Below are 13,891 nucleotides of genomic sequence, written 5' to 3' on the forward strand. Positions count from 1 at the left end.
CCGACCGGATGATAACGATAATCCTTTTTAAATGCTTGAATAATATTTTTCTTGATAACATTTCAAATAATTTTGTTCTTAAAAAGGTTTCTAAATTTATAATTCCACCTTCGGTACACATTTATATAATTTTTTACGGATTAGGTAAAAACAAACAGTTACATGTGGTTTGTAATAAAATAGTAAATACATTAATTATTTACATTTATTTGCTTAGTGGGAATTTGCTTAAAATTTGAAACAGTTAAATAGTTTCCTAGGTTGAGTAAATTTTCTAACATTAAGTTGATACAATAATAAGATTAATAAGTTGATATCGGTATAATTCATTCCCATATATCACCTCAATGCCCTTTACAATGAACCCAATAGTTACATGAAAATCTTATGACTTCAATTTTGTTAGAGGAATTACCGTCGCTAATTGCTTCTTAATCGGCACATCAATCCATTGACGACTCGATGTAAGAAAGAATCAGAATAAATAAATTTATTATAGAAAACAGAAAGTAAATATTTTTGGGCTGGACTAGACGGGGATACATTTTTTCCCAGATGTCCAATGTTTCACTTCAATTCCTAACTCCTCTGAATTTTAACCAACTGCAACGATTTTACAACAGCTAAGAAGTATAACTTATCTATTTTCAGACTATTTCAACAAGGTTTGGATTTTGTATTAGTACAAATGAGAAAAATAAGAACCAACTCAACAAAAAAGTTTTCTTTTTTAAGGCAGTTTTTTTGCCTTTTTTGTGGATATATTTCAAGGCTATTATAAAACAGACGATTATTATATCTCAAGAAAATAATATGAGGATTGTATTAGGTGAGATTAGCTCCATAAAAAGTTACAAAACCAAAAACCGCATCCAGGAAAATAGGTTCACAAATTTTTATTTTTAAAAAATCTGATTCGGAAGTATCATGTAAAGCCCTAAAATATGTATTTTCATGGAAAACAAAAAATAGATATTTTTGGGATGGACAAGTCGGGTGAAATTTTTCTTCCTCTGCGGGGGATCCGAAGTGATGTCATATTGCCATTTATTGAAAAATTGATGAAAGTAAAATAAAATATTACGTTTTATTTAAAGTACACATGGCCCAATGTCATCGGTTGTTTATCATAGAGGAACGAGTAATGGAGAAGGGATTTTGCTAGGTTTAAAAGAGGCCAGAGGAACGTCCAAGAAATTATTCCCTCGTGTAACTCCACAGGTTGGTTACACTTATTTTACTGATAAGTGTAATTCATATTTCTTTAGTAGTAGTACTCAATTTTGCCAGATTGATGAAATAATTGAAACTAGTTGGGATTTATTTACAAATATTGTTGAATTAATATCTTTTATTCCTTTATTATTCACCGCTTTTTTAAATTTTTAGTTAAAGGAAAAAATGGCTTTGATTTTGGCTGCCGGTTTAGTGTTGGCGAGACAGCAGGCCGGTCTCTGGCAGTTTCTTCTTCTTCAGGCAAACTACGGCGTGTACCACTGGTCACCTCCCAAGGCGGACCTGAACTCTGGAGAACAATTCCTGGACGGAGTTTACCGAACGTTGAACGAAAGTACCGGGTTTAATAGAGGCGACGTGCAATTATTCACCAACTTTCAGGAGAAAGTGACATATAAGGCGTTCGGTAATGACAAAGAAGTCACGTACACTCTCGGAAAGTATACAGGCACGAACGGCGACAACGTTCTGCTTCATCCGGGGCATCAAGCCTTCAAGTGGGCACCATATAATGAAGCCAGGGAGTTAGTCGGATATCAAAATATGAAAGAACTTCTCGACAAAGCCAATGCCGAATTGTTAAAACATCCCTAATCATTGATCCATCCCATTTTAAGACAAATGTAATCACACATTGATTTTAATTTCAATGGTGAGGAGGGTTATAAAAAATAAGCTTACCACAACTGTGTACATGTTATGCGCTAATAAAATCTTATCCTGCTCTCAAAATTAGTTTTTCTTTTTTGCAATTTAAATGAAGAATCAATTATAGCCAAGAATAAATTAATAAGAAATCATGAATGTTGAACGTTTTGACATAAGATACAGTTATGTGAAACAAACTAACAATTAGACAAAAATGGTTCGTTCATTGTTCATAACGATAAGAAACACAGTATAGATGAATAAAATTTAGTTGGGTCTAACATGAAAGGAGAAACGAAAGAGAAATCCAAATTAAGTGAAAATTATTTTACAAATTAATGCGATACACCATGAGAGAATCCAGAATGTAAAATAAATTTATGTGTAATTCATCGAGTTGTTTGGACTTTAAGTTTAATTTAAACTCCAACAATTTATTTACCTGGGAACAAAATAGTCAGTATTTTGAGGGGAATACAATTCCTGTCAAAAAGTTAAAAGTAGGAATACGAAATCGTGCTTAAGCTGGTACGTTGTTGTTATTTTTACATATTATTAGACACACCAGAACAATTGAAAGAAGAACTAGCTAACTGAATCTGTGAAATACCATGGAGCTGGTGGCGAGGTCGGGGTTACAAGCAGGGTGAGGCCATCAAATCGTATAAAACTACATTATTCAGGGGCAAAAAGAGAACATTTTTTAAATAAAAGTTATAATGCGTTCTTGTAAGTGTAGAATATGTTTATACAGGGTGTCAGCATTTTCCCTCAAAAGCAAAAAGAGCTACAGAAAATAATTTAAGCCCTCTTACTTTTTGGCGTAGAAATTGAATACGTAGTCAAATCTTTCATTTTTGTGCAGGGTAATACCGAAATCGAATTCTTTAACTTCAAACGGCACCACATATTTTCTCTTGAGTTTATGTAACTTAGATTTATCGCTATTTTTTATAAAAAAATTGGTTGTAAATTGACAAACTTGTTTAACCTTTTAAGCATAAAGTAACACGTTATTTTCTTTTTCAACCCTGTTTAAAGTAATCTTCTTCGAATTTAAAAAAGTATCATTCAAGGGTTTGCGATGTAATTTTGAGATTGCAATGATTCTGAGAGAGAATATTCAATTTACGAGAGTATTCAAGGCAATGCAGTTGTTTTTGTAATGATCAGTAAGTATTTTGTCAATCTTTATTTGTTATCTTTGTTATGTTAGTGTTTTGAGAATTAGTTACAAGTACGAATAAATCTTACCCTGGTTTCAGTCTGCATTTGGCTTTTATTGTGCATTAAAGTTCTGTTTTTTTTTGTGTTTTTTTTAGACACTTTTAATTCTACTTTCCGTTTCCGTGATGCCCCTATGATTTGTGAATATGATATTTCTCTATAATTTCATTGATATCGGATCCCTCTAAAACATCGATACGTTTTCCTTTACATTTACAAAATTTTTGTTCTGAATAAGTGAATACATCCATTATTACTTTCGCAAATTTTTCGTATAAGTCTGACTCGAAATACAAGTGATTTGCTGTTTTAGGCACGATGAGTTCTTTTATACATTTAAAAATTGTAAAATTGTCATTACAAAAATCGTTCTTTGAAAATTGGACGCTTATTCTTGTTTTTGAATTCCCGATCAACTTAATAATTTTGGGTTTAGCCGGATTAAATTCGACTCTGAAATTATTATTTGATTTTTTCCGAAATTAACCGGACCTTCAATAATCGGTATATTCATAACTGTATTTCCAATTCCGTTGGAATGTACCGTCGCATCGTCATCGTTGATGTTTTCATCTACATTTCCAGCAAGGTCATCTACATTGACGATGATGGATTCATTTTCTAGATTTACATTTGATTCGTCTTCAACATCTAATCTATCGGGTTCGAGATCTGGATTTTGGAAATAAAAGTTTCTAATTAATTCGTCTATTACTTCGCCACCGGTTTCATGTACTATTCTCAATTCTATTCTCAATTCAATTCAAGAGCATCAGCTACCTTGTTCTATTTTCCTGTTTTGTATTTAATTTCGTAATTGTATTCTTCCAGTTTGAGTCGCCAACGTAAAAATTTAGAATTTGGCTCCTTCGTATAAAACAGTCAATATCGCGGTCTGTGATCGCACTGTGTAATTTCTTACCGAATAAATATGGCCTAGAATATTTTGTTGACCAAATATTTCCAAGTAATTCTCGTTCTATTGAAGACAAATTTGTTTCCGTTATACAGAGAGTTCTACTCGCATAAGCTATACGCAACTCTTTTCCATTAAAATTTTGGGACAAAACTGCGCCCAACGCCACATTGCTGGCATCCGTCGTTAATATGAATAGACGAGAAAAATCGGGGTATTTTAAAATTGGATCATTCATTAATATACTTTTACAAAGATTGAAACTATTAATATAAGATGGTTCGTTGATGTTAATTTTCGCTCCTTTTTTTAGACAGTGGGTACGGGGTCCCATAGTACCCGACTAGACCGAGGAATGCTTCAATTTCTTTTATTGTTTTGGGGAGGGGATATTTTTGGATAGCTCGTACTTTATTTTGATTCGCTTTAACATCTTCCGAGTAACGAATTGACCTAAATAATCTACTTCTTGTTTTTAAAAGTTCCGTTTTGTCCCGTTGTATTTTAAAATTACCACCTCTAGGTTTTTTTCGAAAACTTCTTTTAACGTTTCCATGTGCTCTTGAAGACTGGTACTAAATATTAGTATATCGTCTAAATATACTATAGCATTTTTTGTGCCTCGAAGTATGTTGTCCATTGTCCTTTGAAAAGTTGGTGCACTATTTTTTAGATCGAAGGGCACACGAAGAAATTCATAGTGGCCTAGTTCTGTTGAAAATGTCGTTTTTTGAATGCTATTTTCATCCAACTCGAATTGGTGAAAACCTGAGGCTAAATCTATGGTAGTAAAATACTTACATCTCCCTAATTTGTCAAGTGGTTCAGTAATGTTAGGAATTGGACATTTGTCGTCTATTGTTTTGTCATTACATTTCCGGTAGTCAATTACTATTCTCCATTTCTGTCTTCCAGACAGATCCAATTTTTTTGGAACTATCCAGATTGGTGAATTCCATGGAGAATAAGACGGTCTGATAATTTTTCGTTGTAACATAGAGTTAACTTGTCTATTGACTTCCTCTCTATGAACGTCCGGATATCTGTACGCTTTTGTATATATGGGAATTTCGTCCCTTCTCCGTATTATTTACATTACGTTATTGCTAAATGTAAGTGGCCTACCTTCTTCATAAAATGTCCATGTAATTATCCACCAGTTTCGTAATCATTTCTCTTTTTTCGGTGTTCATATGTTCTGTGCGGATTTTTTCCTAGTGTTGTTTAAAATTGTTCGTTTTTACATGATCTAAACCTAATTTTTGTTTCCTTGTTTTTCCGAGCATGTTAAAATTATTATTAATTTTTGACCAGTATGCCGCGATTAATTTTCGTAGTCTTCTATATTATTTACCACGAATGGTTGTGTTATTGTTAATTTAATGCTAGTATCCTTTGGGTTGAATATTTTACAAAATGCTTCAGCAGTTTTAATTTTTACGAAGCATTGTGGGATCTCTAATACCGCTACATTATGGTAATTTAATATACTTTCTCCATATTTAATGTTTCTTATTTTTATTTTTACAATTTTTTCGCTTCTAGGCTCCAGAACGTAACTAGTGAACTTACGTATCTTACATCCGTTATAACTTATACATATATTTAAAAATGTCTTAATTTTTCAACCGTACTTATATTTGGTGCACAATAAAAGCAAACCTAAGTACATTAACATTTTAGGGTGGGGCGTTAATTGGGTTCGTCAATGTAAATTAACCTTATTTAAACCGCGGATCCGAGGAGATGTCGTAAGTTATTCATTGATAAAATTGATCAAAGTAAAAGAAAATATTGCGTTGTATTTAGAGTACGCGTGGCCCAATCGGATCGGTTGTTTATTCTAGAGGAACGAGTAATGGAGAAGGGATTTTGCTAGGTATAAAAGAGGCCAGAGGAACGTCCAAGAAATTATTCCCTCGTGTAACTCCACAGGTTCGTATATTATTTTACTTATAAGTGTAATTCATATTTCTTTAGTAGTAGTACACAATTTTGCCAGATTAATGAAATAATTGAAACTAGTTGGGATTATTTACAAATATTGTTGAATTAATATCTTTTATTCCTTTACTATTCACCGCTTTTTTAAATTTTTTAGTTGAAGGAAAAAATGGCTTTGGCTTTGGTTTTGGCCGCCGGTTTAGTGTTGGCGAGACAGCAGGCCGGTCTCTGGCAGTTTCTTCTTCTTCAGGCAAACTACGGCGATAACCACTGGTCACCGCCCAAGACTAACCTGAACTCTGGAGAACAATTCCTGGACGGAGTTTACCGAGCGTTGAACGAAAAAACCGGGTTTAATAGAGGCGACGTGCAATTATTCACCAACTTTAAGGAGAAAGTGACATATAAGGCGATCGGTAATGACAAAGAAGTCACGTACACTCTCGGAAAGTATACAGGCACGAACGGCGACAACGTTCAGCTTCATGAGAAGCATAAAGCTTTCAAGTGGGCACCATTTAATGAAGCCAGGGAGTTAGTCGGATATCAAAATATGAGAGAACTACTCGACAAAGCCAATGCCGAATTGTTAAAACATCCCTAATCATTGATCCATCCCATTTTAAGACAAATGTAATCACACATTCATTTTAATTTACTTTGAACGGTGATGGAGGATTATATATAATAGGGTTAGCACAACTGTGTACATGTTATGCGCTAATAAAATCTTATTCTGCTCTCAAAATTAGTTTTTCTTTTTTGCAATTCCCAATAAGCGAAGAATTATTTATATTCTTAAGAATAAATTAATAAGAAATCATAAATGTTGAAAGCTTTGAGATAAGATACAGTTATGTGAAATAAACTAACAATCAGACAAAAATGGTTAGTTCATTGTTCATAACGATAAGAAACACAGTAAAGATTAATAAAATTTAGTTGGGTCTAACATCGAAGGAGAAACGAAAGAGAAATCCACATTAAGTGAAAATTCTTTTACAAATTAATGCGATATGCCATGAGAGAATCCAGAATGTAAAATAAATTTGTATGTAATTAATCGAGTTGTTTGGACTTTAAGTTGAAATTTAAACTGCTTACTGAGCTGAAAAACAATTCAGTCAAAACGTTAAAATTAGGAGTAAGTAATCGTCCTTAAGCTGGTACATTGTTGTTATTTTTACATATTATTAAAATATGTATACCAGAACAATTTAAAGAAGAACTAGCTACAACTGAATCTGTCAATAAACCACGGAGCTGGAGGCGACGTCGGCGTTACAAGCAGAGTGAGGCAAAACAACATTATTCAGGGGCAAAAACAGTTAGCATTTTTTCATAAAAGTTATCAGCCTGCATGACCCGTATTTGAAGCTGTAGGATGGTGTACTCAAATATTTCCACAATAGATAATACTTCATTTTGAAACTTTTATAAGAATAACTAAAAAGTTTGAACCTCAAAATCGATATTCCCGTTCCATCCAGTGACCTGCAACTGCAAGGAGTACTTTTATGCGACAAAATTCAAATTATTCTTAACGAAAAACAACAAACGTATTGGGCTGTAAGAAAGATAGGATTGGGAGTGTTTTCATATTTAGAGGTTTAAAAGTCTTAGAAGTTCCTGGGTTACGACCAACTGATTATACCAAAATAATTACTTATCTTGTAAATATGAAATTATTGTGAAGAAAAATAATGATTTTTTGCAGCAAATTCTGTGACCTATAAAAGAAGAAAGAAAAAAAATTCTAAAAGCATACAAACACAGGGGAAGATGGTTTAAGCTTGCTCCAGAAATGAAAAAAAAATCTTTTCAAACTCCTATGCCCTCATTGTTTCCACATCCTACTCCAACCAGGACACCTCCAACTAACAAGGGGGGACCAGGTTTATCTATTTTTTGTTCCATAAATTTTTACAATTTTTGAGAAATCGTTATCGGAATATGAACTGAAACAGCTATGAACGTTAAACAGACAGAATATATATATATTATTATATATATAATGTATATATATTATTATATATTATATATAAAATGTATACAAAATATATATACATATATTTATATATATTAACTCAGGCAAATTAACTTTTAATTTTATTTTTTATTTTTTTACTTTTATTTAACTAACTGAATAAACAGTTGAGACGTTCTACGTCTACGTATGGACAAAGAGTGTATAATAATAAAATAGATGTGTAAAATGCAGTTTAATGCTGCTTACATAATTTCTACGAATATTGTCTAACTTATATCTGTGGGAAAGTGTAACTTATGCACTTTACCACGATTTGAAAATGACAATAATTTGATGTAACTGCTCCCTCCTGAAGTTCTAAACGAACTCAACTGCTTCCATGAAGGTCTAAATCAATTTCAATTAACATCAATATTCTTTAACGTCTCAAATACAATTATTACAAATTTACATCAGTAATTACATTATTTAAATAAACATAACATTGGCTAATACAATTTTTAGTGTTTACATCTCCAGATCATCAGGATTACATTTTGTTGAGTTATTTACAATAAAAAAGTGTTTCTTTTTGCAAATACTATTACACAAATTATCATTAATATGAAGATTATGATGTACAAGAATACAGATTAGAATAGATTGTAGGAATTGTGGGAATTTCATTTAGAGGGTTAATGGAAATGTTTTTCAAATCAAGTCTTTTGAGAGTGACTCTGAATTCTGGAATTTGCTGCGGTGTAAGACTAAGGTTGATACTCTGTAGTAGAACATGCTTTCCAAAAGACTTCCAAAATTCATAGATGAGAGTTTTGCCACTGAAAACAAACTTGTTCTTCTTACAAATTTATTTATATAAACAATTTTGTTATTTTTTGATTTTAATATATAGGGATTATGCGGGTTAATTGTTACAAATTTATTCTGATATTTACTCGGGACAGGTTGCATGTTAAATGGTTCAAAATGGTCTTCAGAATAAATAGGATGTCCCATGAAATAGAATATTTGATCCACTTCAATTTTACAATTTATATTCAACATATTTTCGTAATGAAGGGTTATTGATATGAACAACTAAGCACATTTTTTTTCTATAATGATTTTCTAATTTTTTAAATTCTGAAAACAATTCATGAAAGCTAATTATGGAAGGGTGAATTGTCCCTATTGACAAAAAATAACTGAATTTTCAATTTCTTCTATAGTGTTCAAGAGTAAGTGATATAATGTTTGTAATTGATGCAATGCATCTTTAATTTCAATAATTTCTATATTTTTTCTTACCTATTTCCCAAATTCTGATCTGAAGAGTTTTAATAGATTCGTTGAAATCGTTTATTATTTTATTATTTATGGAGTACATTAAATTTAATTGATTCTTTAAATTACTTTCATTGTATTTAACATTATCCATGAATTTGTGAAAGGCTTCTCCATCAAAACTATCGAGGTTTCTACAATTTTTATTAGACTGCCAATACCGTTAATTAGTAAGACCTCTATTAGTTCTCTTTGTTGTATGGGCAATTAAATGATATATTTTATTCTCTATAAACATTCTAGTCTGGTTGATCAAGTTAAAATTGGACACGGTTTCGTCTTTAATTGAATTATTACGCTTAATAAAATCATAAAATCGGATACTGACTTTAGTGATTGGGAGTTTTGTGGCCCTGAAAAGGGCCGGCGTTGTTGTTTCGTAAATCTACATCTGCGTGTTTGAAGATTGATAAAGTACACGGCAAAACTGTTCGTACACATCATCTTCCAAATATGGGTAGTATTTTGTTTCGGGAACGACGTATGAGTTTATTAAATTAATTACCTCCTTTCCAAAGTTTTGCTTTTTTTACGAGTGTTCGCAACAGCAGAGGTTATACCAATCCTCGGAGTGCCGGTGTTTTTGAAAAAAAGCCCATTTGTAAGTATGTCGGGTTCAAATGCAGGGCCGCTGGATTTGAACCCGGGACCTTCAGCTTACATTGATGAGCGCCTTGTCAGGGCATAAACCGTTGCGGCCACCGAGGCATATTATTATTTGATTTTTTCCGTGATTCACTGGAGTGTCAACTATCGGTACAGTGATTGTCGTATTGCTGTCAAAATTGGAATGTGTCGTATCGCCGTCGTTTGAATGTTCATTTTCATGGAAGTTTGTTATTACCGATTCGTTATCAATTTCATTTACATTATTATGATCACCTGGTGCCACGTTCGCGTCTGGTAGGTCGCTTCCGGTGCCCTGTAGATAGTCATTCGCAGTCAGGTTGTAGCGAATAAAATTGCTGTAGGAGTTCCTCGAGTTCTTTATCGCTACAAGTCTCTTCGTCCAGTGTTTCGTTTGCGTTTATCTCTACACGGGATAATCCATCTGCAATAGCATTCTCTGAACCTTTTTTTATAAATTAATTCGTAATCGTACTCTTCGAGTTTTAGCCGCCAACGTAATAATTGTGAATTTGGTTCCTTTAATGACATCAACCATTGGAGGGGTTTATGATCACAATATATCTTAACATTTTTTCAGAATAGATAGGTTCTGAATACTTCGTAGACCAGAAGTTCTTTTTCAATTACAGATAATCTTGTCTTTGCATCGTCGAGCGTGCGACTAGCATAAGCGACGGGAAGATCAGCACCATTAGCTTTGTGGACTCAAAACAGCACCAATGGCGTAGTTACTCGCGTCTGTAGTTAATTGAATTGCTTATTGAAATCAGGGAATTGTAGAATTGGGTCGTTCGTCAATATTTGTCGACATGTGTCGAATGCGTTTATATAATCTGAATCATGAACAATTATAAGCGCGTTTTTCTTTAAACATTTTTTAGCAAAATTAGGGATAAATTTTCGGTAAGAACCGAGAATTGCGAGAAAACTCTATATTTGTTTCACAGTTTTCGGAATTGGGTAGTTTAGTGTTGCTCTGACCTTTTCTAAATTTGGTTTTATACCCTTTTTTGTTATTGTGTGGCCCAAATATGCAAATTCGCGTTTTAAAAATTTCGTCTTGTCCAACAGTATTTTAAAAATTTTCTGTAAAATTTGTCTCCTTAGTCTTTTAAATACTTCTTCCAATTTTTGAATGTGTTCCTGACGACTCGTACTAAAGATAATTATATCGTCGAGGTAAACCATACAATTGGTTATCTCTCTCGGGATATTGTCCATGACGCGTTGAAACGCGGGGGCGAATTTTTCAGCTCGAACGGCATACGCAGAAATTCGTAATGCCCGTTTTCGGTGTTGAATGCAGTCTTCGGAATACTATCGAGGTCCATCTCGATAGGCGAGGTCGATTGCAGAAAAGTATTGTCTTTTTCCCAATTTATCGAGAAGATCTGTGTAATTTGGTAAAGGTCATCTATTGTTTTGCCATTTAGCTTTCTGTAGTCAACTACTAGTCTGAATTTCTGCTGTTCAAAAACATCTTTTTTCTTGGGAACAATCCAGATTGGAGAGTTCCATGGTGAGTTTGAAGTTGAATTATTTTTTGTTCTAACGTGCTGTTTATCTGGTGGTTTACTTCCTCTTTATATACATGGGGATATTTTTTAGATTTTGTGTACATGGGGATATCGTGTTTAGTTCGTATGGCGTATTTGATTCGGTTAGAAAAGGTTAATTGGTTGCCATCGGTGTTGGAATATATCTGCAAATTCTTTGACGAAATTTTGTACAACTGGCTTTTCCTCGGCATTCATGTGGTCAGTTCTAATCTTGGGTAGCTTTCTTAAATTTGTATGTGCTTTATTCGACTTAGTACTTCTTAATGGAATCATTGCTTTATGATTGAAAGGTTCAAGATTTATGGGTTGGCTTACAGAAAGTTTTGATTAATTTTAGTTAAAAATTTTGACAATACAGAACGCTTCATGATTGTTTACATTTACAATACATTCTTTTATCTCAATATTTTTTGTTCGAATGTAGGACATAATTGCTTCGCCAGACATAATGTTCTTCACCGGTCTTTTTACGACTTGCTCGGAGTTCCATTTATGCAATAGTTTCGAGATTTAAATTGGGGTGTGTACATGTACAATAATTTTATTCTAATATGAGGCAAAATTAAATAGTTATTTTGAAGGTCCACTTTGCCTTACAATGATCCAATACCAGTAACATATCGAATTTTTCATGGAATTTGAATATTCTAAATTTTAAATTCAAATTTGTAATTTTAAAAAGTATTGCACAAGGTACTGTACTGTAATTTTCGATAGAAGTAGCGTGTGCGGGAGAAATTTTGAACGGTTCAGTAACAATGTTTCCATTAAAATATTTTTCTGCTACTTTAGGGTTAAGAAAAAATGATGTGCTGCCGGTGTCTATCAGCAATTTTAAATCTAGTGTTTTCCATGATATGTACGGCAGGCATGGGTTTTCGGAGAAATTCGTTAGGTGACTCTCTGGTAATCTGTAAGGGACTCTAATAAATGATCCGTAGGTTCCAAACTCGACGGATTTTGGAGTTGTGAATTTTCTGTGGCGATTGTCTGGTTATTTAAGTGATGAATTTATTATACAGTGTAATTTGGACGATGTTGACCGAATTTGGAATTTTGATGTGTGAAAAAATTATTGGGTTCTCTGAACGATTGTCTACTTAGTATCGACATGGGTGTCGGTTTGGTGTCACGTCCGTTGTAGGCTTAAATTCGCGGGGCGAACATAGTGTTTTGTGAACTTTGTGTGTTATATTTTGTGTTTTGAGGGAAATTAGGATATTGATTGGGGAATCTTGCTGGGTGTCTACTTTGTGGTTGAAAGCAGGGATTCATTAATGGATAATTGTTTGGCTCCTGAAAAGTTTTCAAGAACTGAAAATCATTCGTGAGGATATTTAGTGCCTCTGTTAAATTACATGGGCTCCTAGTCTGCATAAGCGAGCCTAGGAGTTCTTTTAGACCTCTTAGTAGGACACGGAGTGCGACACCTCTCGCATAATCAATTAAAGTGTTGGCTTGAAGAGGATTGTGGTTTTTAAAATATGCTATTTGTAAGTTTAGCAAGTTCTGTACTCTTTGAAAGATCTCATATGGTTTTTCGTTTTGTTGTGTTAATCTGGAGATTTCAATCTGGAGAGTGAATGCGTCTCTTTCGTCTGCGTATCCCTTTAACAATGCAGTTTATAAATTTGCCCAGTGTGACACGTTACTATTTCAATCACTTGAGCTGCAGGACCTTATTTCTTAAACATGAAAGCGAAGTATACATTTTGGAAGTTATTTGGGTTGTTAATATTCACAAATGTGTCAACTAGTTTATGCGATATGTCTAATCGTGTTAGAACGGTTGGGTCTCCATTGAATTCCGGTACCATTTCTAAGTATTTGTTAGAATTTATAACTGATGATTAGTTAAAATAAATATTAGTTGTGTTTAGTGTATCCAGTTGTTTTCCGTTGTTTACAATTTTAAAAAAATTGTTGACTTACAAGAGTGCGAAGAACATGTTCACCACTGGTACCTGTAGAATCATTGTTGAATTTTGGAGGTCCTTGCATCGATGCCAAGTAACGCCCAAAGTGAGTTCGGTTAATTCACTGTTGACAGATAATTCGAAATTCTTTCCAAAAGTTAACCGTCCTTCCGACTGCGCTAATTAACTCAGGCAAATCAACGGAAGTCCTTTTTAAAAAACTTTTATTTAACTAAACGAATAAACAGTTGAGACGTTCTACTTCTTCGTATAGACAAAGAGTGGATAATAGTAAAATATTGGGTTGTCCGGAAAATAATGCAGGATTTTGGTATTAAACAAAAAAAAAAGAAACTAGTTACTTTAAAGCAATGTTCTTTAATCAAAATAATTTCCCATACTCTCAATACATTTCTCCCAACGTGTTGGTAACTTATTAATTCCGTCTGAGTAGAATTCAGAATTTTTAGAATTGATAAAGTCAATAAATGCATTTTCCAGT

The 13,891-nt window shown here is 33.3% G+C and overlaps 2 protein-coding genes across 2 annotated transcripts; both read left to right on the forward strand.

Moving 5' to 3' along the window:
* Window positions 1-1,105: 1,105 nt before the first annotated feature.
* On the forward strand, window positions 1,106-6,719 carry LOC106666862 (bis(5'-nucleosyl)-tetraphosphatase [asymmetrical]-like). Its single transcript, XM_014394346.2, has 3 exons — window positions 1,106-1,221; window positions 1,390-1,869; window positions 6,615-6,719. The coding sequence occupies exons 1-2, from the start codon at window positions 1,111-1,113 to the stop codon at window positions 1,828-1,830; spliced, it is 552 nt and encodes a 183-aa protein (XP_014249832.2). The 5' UTR covers window positions 1,106-1,110; the 3' UTR covers window positions 1,831-1,869; window positions 6,615-6,719.
* Window positions 5,860-6,719, forward strand: LOC106666860 (bis(5'-nucleosyl)-tetraphosphatase [asymmetrical]). The gene is made up of 2 exons (XM_014394344.2): window positions 5,860-5,962; window positions 6,129-6,719. Exon 2 carries the CDS (start codon window positions 6,141-6,143, stop codon window positions 6,573-6,575), a length of 435 nt encoding a protein of 144 aa, XP_014249830.1. The 5' UTR covers window positions 5,860-5,962; window positions 6,129-6,140; the 3' UTR covers window positions 6,576-6,719.
* Window positions 6,720-13,891: the final 7,172 nt, after the last annotated feature.

Source organism: Cimex lectularius, unplaced genomic scaffold (genome assembly GCF_000648675.2).
Source record: "Cimex lectularius strain Harlan isolate CLEC.00 unplaced genomic scaffold, Clec_2.1 scaffold299, whole genome shotgun sequence".
Lineage (NCBI taxonomy): Eukaryota > Metazoa > Arthropoda > Insecta > Hemiptera > Cimicidae > Cimex > Cimex lectularius.